The sequence below is a fragment of the Spermophilus citellus genome (assembly GCF_964194105.1).
Source record: "Spermophilus citellus genome assembly, chromosome: 17".
Classification (NCBI taxonomy): Eukaryota; Metazoa; Chordata; class Mammalia; order Rodentia; family Sciuridae; genus Spermophilus; species Spermophilus citellus.
This window is the reverse complement of record NC_138199.1, coordinates 77240800-77251621: the sequence shown is the minus strand read 5'-3', so window position 1 is coordinate 77251621 and position 10822 is coordinate 77240800. Positions and strand designations below refer to the sequence as shown.

The 10822-nt window shown below is 59.0% G+C and overlaps 1 protein-coding gene across 3 annotated transcripts in view; it reads left to right on the top strand.

The window, feature by feature from the left end:
- Nucleotides 1–10094: 10094 nt before the first annotated feature.
- AATK (apoptosis associated tyrosine kinase) overlaps nt 10095–10822 on the top strand; it is a 33970-nt gene continuing 33242 nt past the window's right edge. For 2 of the 3 annotated variants that reach the window (XM_081270328.1, XM_081270336.1), the window contains exon 1: nt 10096–10351. Coding sequence is in view for 1 of the 3 variants with exons in the window: in XM_081270332.1 (XP_081126458.1) it covers nt 10270–10351 (82 nt within the window). In the remaining 2 variants the exon portion in view is untranslated. Of the gene's footprint in view, nt 10352–10822 lie in introns of all 3 variants that reach the window. The other variant, XM_081270332.1, reaches the window with a different exon arrangement.

Genomic DNA, 10822 nt, shown 5'->3' with positions numbered 1-10822 from the left:
TGGAGCGCTGGGCCGTGAAGCTCCAAAGATGAGGCTGTGGCCATGGCCTGGCAGCCGTGGGCTGGTGGGACCCTGGAGAGGTGGTGCTGTGGCATGTTGGGGACCTGAGCCAGGGCGAAGGCTCACAGTTCAGCAGAGCCTGAGGCCGACGGGCAGCTGGGGAGCCTCCAGATGACACAGGACAGACCTCCTCCCAGGTCACAGTGTGTCCCTCTGCTGGGGCAAGGAGGGCAAGGGGCTGTCCCCGCCTGGTTCTGAGCACCAGGCACATCGTCACCTTCTGCCCAGGGCAGGTAGCTGCAGTCAGCTTGACCCTGTGAGGTGGCCACACTGGGGGCAACAGGCTGTGCGAGGGCAGGAAGGAGCCGTCAGAAGGGGCATGGCTGGGCACAGCACCTGGTCCTGTTGGTGGTGTGTCACCCTATGAAGGTGACGTTCCTTCTGATCTGTGACGATGAAGCTGTTATGCAGTGCCATCTGCCCTTGGGTGCCCTGCCGGCCAGTTTGAGAGGGTCTCAGGGAACCCTCACAGCAGCCCCCCGGAGGTTCTGTCCCCAGAAAGTGGGGAAACGGCCCCCAGTTCTGTTTGCTCCAGGCTCAGGGGCCAGGGAGCACCTGGAGCCTCAGGGCTCACACTAGGCCCAGGACAGCGAGGGGACACCAGTGTGTCCGACAGCTCACTTTCCTGCAGGGTTGAGCCAGCTCTGTCCACAGCAGCTAGGACGGGGAAAATCCTAGCACCTCGGGGTCCAGCCAGTGTCCTTGCTTTACTGGGACCACAGTGGGATGGGTTACTGCAGCAGGTCTGCAACGTGGAGAGCACACAGGGCAGGCCTGGCAGGAAGGGGCCACCAGAAGCCCTCCCATGGGCCTCTGGCTGCCGTGCTTCCTGCTTCACTGTGGTAGAAGGTGAGCGGCCTAAAGCTCTCCAGCACGACTATCTTCAAGTGCACCGCTGAGCAGCTGTGAGCACGTCACGGTGTGGCCACCACCACTGTCCCCTCCAGGACCCTTCATTCCAGACTGAAGCCCTGCCCCCCGGCACACTGACCCTCCTCCCTGCGCCCAGCTGCTGGCCACCGCATCCACTGGGGGTCTGGGCACCTCCAGTAGGAGGCCTCGCACGGTCCGTGTCCTTCTGTGACTGGCTTATTTCATTCACCGCGAGACCTTCGAGTTCTTCTCCCGTGTGGCACGGGTCAGATCTTTTTTTTTCTTCCTGGACATGATACAGGATTTTTCAGTGGATGTGATTAAGGGCACAGGGGAAGTCCTCAGGAGTGCAGGGTCCCGTGTGTCTGGGGAGCCCTGACTGGGGCGTACTTGACCCTGTAGCCTTGGGGGATGAGCCACCACTCAGTCACCATGTCTTCACATTTGTCTGCATTAAACTTGGTCAAGTCCCCCTTCTTTAAGATGTGGACCTCCGGCTGCCAGGAGTTGAACCTGGTCCTGAGTGGCCCTCAGCCATGTGCTTCTTATCCTGCAACTTGACATGGGTGGGCAGGATGACTTGGCCACTGGGCCCGGGGCTGGAAGGCATCCACACCCCCGGCTGGAGCCCTCAGCCCTGTGAGGGTGGCGTCTTGCTGATGTGGGGACATGGGCAGCGTGGAGTGGCCCTGGGTGGTCTCTGCGGCAGCTTCTTACCAGGTGCTTATGGCACAGACAGGGAGCCTCCAGGGCTGGGTGGGGAGATGCCCTGGTCACCAGATGCTGTGGGGCTGCAGAGGGGAGCTCACCCGTGGTCCTCCTTCCACCCTGGGTCAGAGACGCTGCCCTCAGCAGCAGGGACACTGGGCAGAAGCGAGACTGGTTTGTTTTTACCTACCAGTGACCCTGGGTAGGCAGCAGCCCTTCAGGGTACCCTGGAGAAAAGTGGCCTGTCTCTTCAGGGCTGAGGAGCTTCCCCAGTGTGGCTGGGCCACCTTCTGTCTCCCCTCCTCTGCTGATGGACCCGGGTGTGTCCCCTCCTGCAGGCTCTGTCAATGTGGGCAGGCAGGCATTCCCTCTCTCCGCCCTCGGTTCTTCTGGGGATCCACCCAGAATTAGAGCTTCTGGGCCACACGGAGGAGCCCCAGGCCCTGCTCGGCAGCGGTGCACTTCACACCTGGCCAGCGGGGCGTGGGGTCCAGCCTCTCCACACCGCTGTTTCCCGATGGCAGCCATCCTGTGGGTGTGAGGGGACCCGCTGCGGTTTTAGTTGGTGTGTCCCTTGTGACCAGTGACGCTGAGCATCTTTGCATGTGCTCTCTGGCCATGCATGGTCTTGTTTGAGAAGTGTCTGTCTCAGCTCTAGCCCATTTTTTAGTCACGCTGTTTGACTTTTGTTGAGCTTTAGGAACCTTCTCTGTGCATTCTGCATACTGATTCCCTATCAGACAACAATTGGCAACATTTTTTACCATCTTTTTTTTTTTTTTTTTTTTTTTTTTGCAACCAGGGATTGAACCCAGCAGCACTCTACCACTGAGCACATTCCCAGCCCTTTTTATTTATTTTGAGACACGGACTCGCTAAGTTGCTTAGGTCCTCGATAAATTGCTGAGCCTGGTCCTGAGCTTGTGATCCTCCTGCCTCAGCCTCCTGAGCTACTGCACCTGGCTTTTCCATTCCTTGGACTGACTTTTTTCTCTGTTGATTATTTCTTTTCTGCACATTAAAAAAAAAAATCATGAACTCAAATTTGTGTTTTCTTTTGTTGACTGTTGTGGGTGTCAGAGCCAAGAAGTCCGAGCCAAACCCAATGCCATGGAACCTTGGTCCTCTCTCATTTAGTAGTCTGTGGCTTTACCCCTGGTGTTCAGGTCTTGGACCTGTTGAGCCAGGGTTTGCATGTGATATGAGGAAGGTCTGACTTCATCCCGTCGCATGTGGATGCCTGGTTTTCCCAGCACCATTTGTCTTTTCCCCAGTGAATCGATCATCTTAACACCCTTGTCAAACACCATTTGACATGGGGCTGGGGCTTGGCTCAGTGGTAGAGCCTAGCCTGCATGAGGCACTGGGTTCAATCCTCAGCACCACATAAAAACAAAATAAAGACATTGTATCCACCTAAAACTAAAAAGATGAATTTTTGAAAAAAAAAAAAAAACATTTGACAGCTGGGCCCAGTGGCCCACACCTGTGATCCCAGCAACTTGGGAGGCTGAGACAGGAGGATCGAGTTCAAAGCCAGCCTCGGCAAAAGTGAAGCACTAAGCCACTTGGTGAGACCCTGTCTCTAAATAAAATACAAGATAAGGCTGAGGAGTGGCTCAGTGACCAAGTACTCCTGAGTTCAATCCCCAGGACCACCCCCCACAAAAAAGAATCACCATGGGTATTTATTTGTGTGTTGACTTTATTTCCTGCTACTTTGCTGAATTCATTTGTTAGCTCTAACAGTTTGTGGAATCTTTCAGGTTTTCAAAACATAAAAGTATATTATCTGTGAACAGAGATAGTCTTGACTTCTTCTTTTCCAACTCGAATACTTTTTCTTTTCTTGCCTAATTGCTTTGGCTAGAACTTCTAGTACTGTTGATTATAAATGGCAAGAGCAGGCACCCTGGCCTTGTTCCCGATGGTAGAAGCAGCATTGAGTCTGCCCTCCGTCAGAGCGTGGTGCTTGCTGGGGTTCTGCACAGACGGTTCGTGCTGTGTTAAGGTAGTCTCCTTCTACTCTGTTGAGTGTTTTGCTATGAAAGGGTGTTGAATTTCATCCAATATTTTTTTCTGCCTCAGTTGGTGCGTCACTTGTCCTTCATCCTGTCAAAGCTCTGTGTGGCATTGATGGACTCTCGAATGTTGGACCCTCCTTGCATTCAGGGAGTGAATCCCACCTGGCCATGGTGGATGACCTTTATAACCTGCTACTAAGTCCAGGGGGCCGGGGTTTTGTCCAGGACCTTTGCATTCATGTCCAGGAGAGATATTGGCCTGTAGTTGTCTTTTCTGTGGCCTCTGCTGACTTTGATATCAGGATAATGCTGGCTCACGGGAGGAGTCAGGAAGTATCCCCTCCTCTTTTCTTTTCTGGAAGAGTTTGGTTGATGTTAAGCTCTTTAAATATCTGGTAGAATTCAGCCGTGAGCACACAGGGTCCGGCGTTTTTCTTCATGGGCGTTCTGATCACTGGTTCAGTCTCCTTGTTGGTCATAGGTCTATGCCAATTTTCTCTTTCTCTGTGATTCAGACTTGGTAGTTTGGTATTCCGGGCATCTGTCTGATCCTCAGTGCTTTCCTGGGCACTGCCAGGTGACCCTGGAGGAAGCAGCTGCCCTGGCTTTCCACTGTCAACTAGGGCAGACCACTAGCTGCCCCTGGGCCCCAGGTCCACCCTGACTGCTCATGGAAGCTGTGTGTGGTGCCAGGAGCTTGGCCTTCTGGGCATGGCATGGTCTCCCGGTGGGGACAGGCTGGCCAGGGTGTCAGAAAAGCTCACAGGAGAGCCTGGACATCTCCGCCTCCTCCGGTGATTGGCAAGGCGGAGCGGTGGTCCTTGTCAAGGTCCACAGGGGGTGGAGGAAAAGGCCAGGGGAGGAGAAGGCCCGTCTGGCCGAGGGGGCTCCCGTGAGCACCTCTGCTCCAGGCAGGGCCTTCGCAGAGCTGTCACCAGGAGGACCTTGGGGAGTGGAGCAGGGACATTTCACGCGTGAAAGCTCCTGGCCTGGCCAGCCTGGAGGGAAACACTTCACCATCCGTTTCTTTTCCCGGCCTAAGACTTTTAGCCTTTTATTTTAGAAATAGTATTGTACCCCAAGATGACAGTAACAAAGGGAAACCGTTTCCCAGCCCCTGTCCCCAGCTCCCCTGGGTGCAGGTCATGGCCTCTGAGGGCGGCGCCAGGACCAGGCACCCTCCAGACCCACTGGTCCCCGTGTCTCTCTGCTGGCCGCTGTGTTCCCTGTGACAGGAGGTGAAATGGCTCCTCACTGTGACTGAGGATGTCCCCAGCTCTCCTGACTGTCCATCTGCTGGGCTTCGGGAAGGTTCCAGAGCTTCTGTCTTTAGAGATGGTGGTTCTCACCTCTGAACCAGAACACATCCTCCACCTGGCTACGTTCACGAGTGGACGACACGGGACACCGTGGACGAGCCCCTGGTCCTGCCAAGTTCTTCTCCAGGAGAGTTTGCCACAGCCTGGGTGTCCCCGGCACCTGGGTGTGGCACACCCACGTGTGACTGCAGTCACAGCAGCTGCACCCACAGCGACATGTGGACAGGCCACCAATGGAGCCTGTTGAGCCACATGAAGGGCTGAGGTTCTGACTGTCCACTTGACGAGGACTGACCCCATGTGTGGCTGTCACTGCAATAGCACAAGGACATGCGCAGAGTGGGAGAGAGCACTTTTAATAAAGCCCAGGAGCGCGCTGCGGGGGAGCTCGGCATGAGCAGCCAGGCCACTCGGCTCACAGGGTGGGGGAGAGGCCGCCTGCCGCTCGCCAAAGCTCCTGGAGCCAGCACCTGCCCCAAGTTGACAGATGGCCTGTCCCCCGCGGCCCCTCAGGTTTCACTGCAGGTCAGAGCAGCTCCTCCTGCCCCCTCCCTGGCCCCCCTCTGGGTGGAGCTGGCCTGCAGGGGCCACAGGCACCACCTCCCAGTGCAGGGTGACCCTGTCCCACGACCATGGACACTGCCCCCTGCAAAGGCCCCTCAAGGGCTGGCACTGCCCAGCCTCCTGTCTGAAGCTACTGCAGGCAGAGTGGGGCTGGGCCCTGCTGCTGCAGCCTGCACACCCCTCCCGGCGAAGCCCAAAGCCGCCCCCAGGCCTGTCTGGCTGAGCGTTGGAGAAGGAAGAGGAATTGGCTCCTCTGTTGCTGGGGCCATTTGAGTATAAGGCCAGAGGACTCAAGCTACAGTCTCCTAGATCATGGTGTGGCCTCTGTGGTGGGTGGGCGGCCCTGGGCCACAGCTGGGCCTCCTGCCCACTGGTGTCTCTTTGTCAAATGCCGGAAGCCCAGGCGGGGCACAGCTACAGGGTGGGGTTCAGGGGTTATTCCAAAGCTGAGGGGTGTCCTGGAAAACTCTGTGTAGGGGCAGAACTGCCCTGCAGCCGTTCCCCTCCCCATGCAGACACAGGGTCACCCCAGCACCCCCCCCCCAGTGGGGTACAGCTGTGGCTGCAGCCTGCAGGTGAGCTGGGTCCTGGGTGGCCTCCTCTTGCTGGGCGCACGTTGTCCCTGTGTTGTGGTCAGGAGCTGCAGCCCTGGCTTGGGGGGCTGGGGTTGGAGGCTCCAGCCCCCTAGAGATGCTGCTCAGAGGGCCTGGCAGGTAGAGCTGGGGATGTGACTCCGGTGCCCCGTGTGGGGTGGGGTCCTGCCAGGCAGGGGGGCCCCTGTTGCCCACTGTGGTGGCAGTGCATGGGTTTCTGTGCCAAATCCAGGCTGCCCAGTTCACAGGCGGGAATGCGAATGTTTATGGGATGAATTTAGGAAGGGGATGACCTGTCCCCAGGGCCCTGTGCTCCCCACTCTGCACTCCCTGCCCAGGCCCCTCCCTGTTGTAGTGAGTTCAGTCGTTGCCCCTGGTCATGGTGGAGTGGCCTCACCTGGACACAGGGTCTCTGCAGGTGTGAGGAAGGGTCCCCTGGGCTGGGGGTGGCTCAGTGGTGGAGCCTGCCTGCAGAGCACCCAAAGGTCCTGGGTTCCACCCCAGCACTGGGAAAAAAAAGATAAAGACTTGTCCAGTGAGGGCAGGTCTGTCCAGTGATGGGCGGCTCTGGGGGATCTCCCCAAGACCACAGAGGAGGGGTAGGGTCGGGAGCTGGAATCGAGGAAAGCCCTGCCCTGGAGCTGTGGGTGGGAACTCTGTTTCAGACTGAGAGTCCTTGGTGGCTCCAACCAGCCGTGAGATCACTCCCGGGGCCTCCCCACCCTCTGGCTCCTCTTGTCTGCCTCCCTCAGCCCAGAGCCCCTCACTAGTGCCTCTCCCTGTGCCCCTGGGTCCCAGTCTGTGGAAGGTGACCCTGCTGGAGTTCTCCAGGCCAGGAGGAGCGTGAGGCTGGGAAGGCCAGGGAGGGGACAAAGACCACTGTGTGCTCCGGCTGCCCCCTCACCACCCCGTGTTTGGCATGGCTGGATCCAGCACGTGGGGTGGGACCCTGGGCAGGGGTGGCCAGGCTCCAGGGGCCCGGCAGCCTTTGTAACCCAGGCTTTCCTCACAACAGTGTTATTTTACTCATTGTGAACTTTTTCACACTGACTTTCTGTGTGCGGGATGCTGGGAACTGAAGCCAGGGCTGGTGCGTAGCAGGCAAGCACTCTACACTGAGCCACACCCTTTTATTTCCCCTGAGACAGGGCCTCACTAGGTTGCCCAGGCTGGCCTCGAATTGTCGATCCTCATGCCTCTGCCTCCCAAGTTGCTGGGATTACAGGTGAGTGCCACCAGCCACCCTGCCCGGCTCTATTAATTCTGACTCTTTAGAATATTGCATTAAAATATTGGTTACCTTAATTATTAAGTTTATTTTTTAAAATATTTTTTAGTAGATGGACACAATATCTTTTTATTTATTTATTTTTATGTGATGCTGAGAATCAAACCCAGGGCCTCACACCTGAGGCAGGCGCTCTACCACTGAGCCACAGCCCCAGTGCCGACTAAGTCTACTTTCATCAGCTTTATTGAGATATGATTCACACATCATGAAACTATCAACTTAAAGTCTACAATTTGGTGTCAGTTTTTTTGTTTTGAGACAGGGTCTTGCTCTGTTGCCCAGGCTGCTCTCAAACTCCAGGGCTCAGGGATCCTCTGTCTCTGCTTCCTGGGTGCTGGAGCCAAGGTGCACCCCAGGACCAGCTCAGCAGCGCAGTGTGTTTCAGCATATTCACGAGACCTAGGACATTTCTCATCACCCCAAAAGAAGCCAGCAATCACTTACCATCTCCCCCTCCCCAGGGTTCCGGCACGTCAGGCTACTTCCTGTCCCTGTGGACTTGCCCCATCTGGACACTTCATATAAACAGAATTGTACCCTCCCAAGACTGGCCTCTGTCCCTGAGCACCATGCATTGTGGCTCATCCCTGGTACAGCACCTGCCACAGCCTTGATCTTTTTGGGCAGCAATACCGTTGCACCGTGTGGACATGCCCTGCTGTTCACCACTCACCTGAGAAGGACGCAATCCCCCAGCTTCCTGGTGTCCCCTAAGCTCTACTCCTGAGTGCTCCCTTGCCCCACCCTCCTCCAGGTCTAGCCCTTGCCACCCTCTGACCCCTGGAGGCTCCTCCTCTGCATCTCCCCTCCCCCCAGGATCTCTTTCCAAAGCCTGCTGGCATCTTCCTCTTGGATGGCAACACCCCCTCACCAGGCTAGGCCCCTGGAGTCAGCTCCTTTGGCCACCCTCCACCCCTGGCATCTACAGGACTTAACAGTACCCTCTAGTGTCAGCGGCTGGCACCTCTGTGACCCCTACACTGTAGGCTGAGGCCCACTGGGAGTCCTGGTCACTCAGGTGGTCATTTTCCACTGTTAGGCATGGCTCCTGCAGAGGCACTGAAGGGTCTGGGGTACCATGCTCTCCCCCAGGCCAAGAGATAGGGCAGGGCTATATCCCCGTGGTCCTCTCACCTAGGGTGCTAGCTGACTCTGCCCTGGAATGGGCAGAAGCCTGTACTTGGACCAGTGGCCTGTGATCACCCCCAGAATGGCAGGCCCATCTCTGCTCATGCCATTCATGGGGACTCAGGTGCACCTGAAACTCAAAGGCTTCCGACCCTGTCTGGCCCCCTGTATACATGCCTGCACACATGCTCACAGGCAAATCCTGAACCACTTTTCTTTCCAGGTGAGCCATCTTAGACCTGGTCAGGGGGCAAGCCACATGGGCACTGAGAGTCTGGACAGAGACTCCCTCTCAGCCTAAAACTAGCACCCACTGGGGGTACTGGACTTTTCCCCTGCCCAGGTCCAGGTGTCGGGGGTACCTGCCAAGCTGGGCAGAGGCTGGCCCTCCATATAGGGGCTGAGCAGTGTTGCTGCAGGGTATCTAACCTCTGTCCCTTATACTGGTGCACTCCTGGACAACAGCCCTCAGGGGGCCACTGCAGCACCCCATCCCCAGGGCTGTGAACTACCTCTGCAGTCCAGTGGCCTCTGGTTCTCCTGAGTCCCCAGAAGGCACAGACTGGACAAGGTGAACAGATGCCTTTTGAGTTGCTGGGGGCTGCTTCACCCCTGTGGCTCCTTGGTCCACAGCAGACTGGGGCAAAGCCCCAGAGAGCATCCACCACTTATTCTGGGACAGAAAGGAGGTCTGGACAGCCGAGCGTCCTGGGCAGGCTTGGGGTGTACCTGCCACTGCAGGAGACCCCTGAGATCTGAGGAGACAGAGAAGGGTCCCTTGCTTGGCACATGAGAAGTGGACTTTCTGCACAAAGATCCGCCCTGCTGACCCCTCTGCCAAACCCTGTCCTAAGTCTTCCCCCAGCCCCGGCTGCTGCAGTCCCCTGTCCTCCAACAGGCCATCCAGGGGCTTTGCAACTGGCCCAAGCATCAAGGAGCAGGAGGTACAGGCGACCCAACTCTACTAGTCTCCACTACTAGTTAGGCTACAGCCGGCTCTGCCCAGGCCGGGCTGCCCCCGCAGCGCCACCGCAGCGGGGCAAAATGGCTGCGGGCGGGGGAGGGGCGGGAGGAGGCAGCCCCTCGCTGTCGCCCGCCGGAGCGCTGTTCACTGCGGCGGGGGCGGCCAGTTCCTTCTCCACGGCTGTCGCAGCGTGGCACAGCCGCAGGCGGTCGTGCAAAAATAGCCCCCCACCCCGCCAGCGCAGGCGCCGCCCAAAGGGCACGCGGGGGACCCCGGTCGCCTCCGAAGCCTGCCTTGACCCCCGCGCCGCCCGGACCCTGCGTCGGCGATGCCAGCCCCGGACGCCTCCACCCCTAGCCTCCCGCCCCCTCCCAGCCTCCGTGTTCGCCGACCTCCGTGCCGCTCCTAGCCTCCGTGCCCCTGGCCTCCGCTCCGCGCCCCCCCACCTCTGCGGCCCCGCTCCGCGCCCCCGCCCGGTGCCCCCCCCGCCCGGTGCCCCCGGCCTCCGCGCCCCCCCGCGCGCGCTCCCGCGTGTTTTCGGACTGCACCAGCCGGAGCCCCGCGGCGCCGCGGCGGCGGGCGGAGGCGCCTCGTCTGTCGCCGCCCCCACCGGTGCCCGCGCTGCTGCGGTGGCTGGGGGCGCTGGGCGCGGGGGCCGCGCGCTCCGCACCTGCGGCGGCCGCTGGGCGATGCCGCGGCGCGGGCCAGGGCCGCGGGCGTCCTGAGCGCAGCGCCCGCCCGGGGGATGCCCGTCGCGCTGCTGGCCCTGGCCATGTCGTCCTCCTTCTTCAACCCCAGCTTTGCCTTCAGCTCGCACTTCGACCCCGGTGAGTCCGCGCCCGCCCCTGGGCCTGCTGGCTGCATCCCACCCCCACCTGCCTCCCACTGCGGACAGGGTGCTGCTGCGGCCTGGGTTTCCCATTTTGCATGGAAATTAACCCCTTTTCTGCCCGGAGCCGGCACAGAGGAGCAGGGTCAAGCTTAGCAGGACCCCTACAGGTCTGTGGAACTGGGCAGGCCCTGGGGCCCAGACAGGGCACAGCTGGGCTGGCAGTGGTGGCTGGGTCCTGTGTCCCTGGGATGCCTCCCCAGCACAGGTAACTGGGGAGGGCTCGGAGGGCTCAGGTTGGCCCCAGGTGTGCAGGAGAGGAGGTTGCCATGGCTCAGAGCCCTTAGGGAGGTGTGAGTGGGGGGGGGTGGCATCTAGGCTGGGGCACAGGCCTTCTGTGGACCCTTGCTGGCCTGTAGTCTTGGTTGGGGGGCCCCTTACCAGGCCCAGAGCTGGTTCTGGGGCTCCC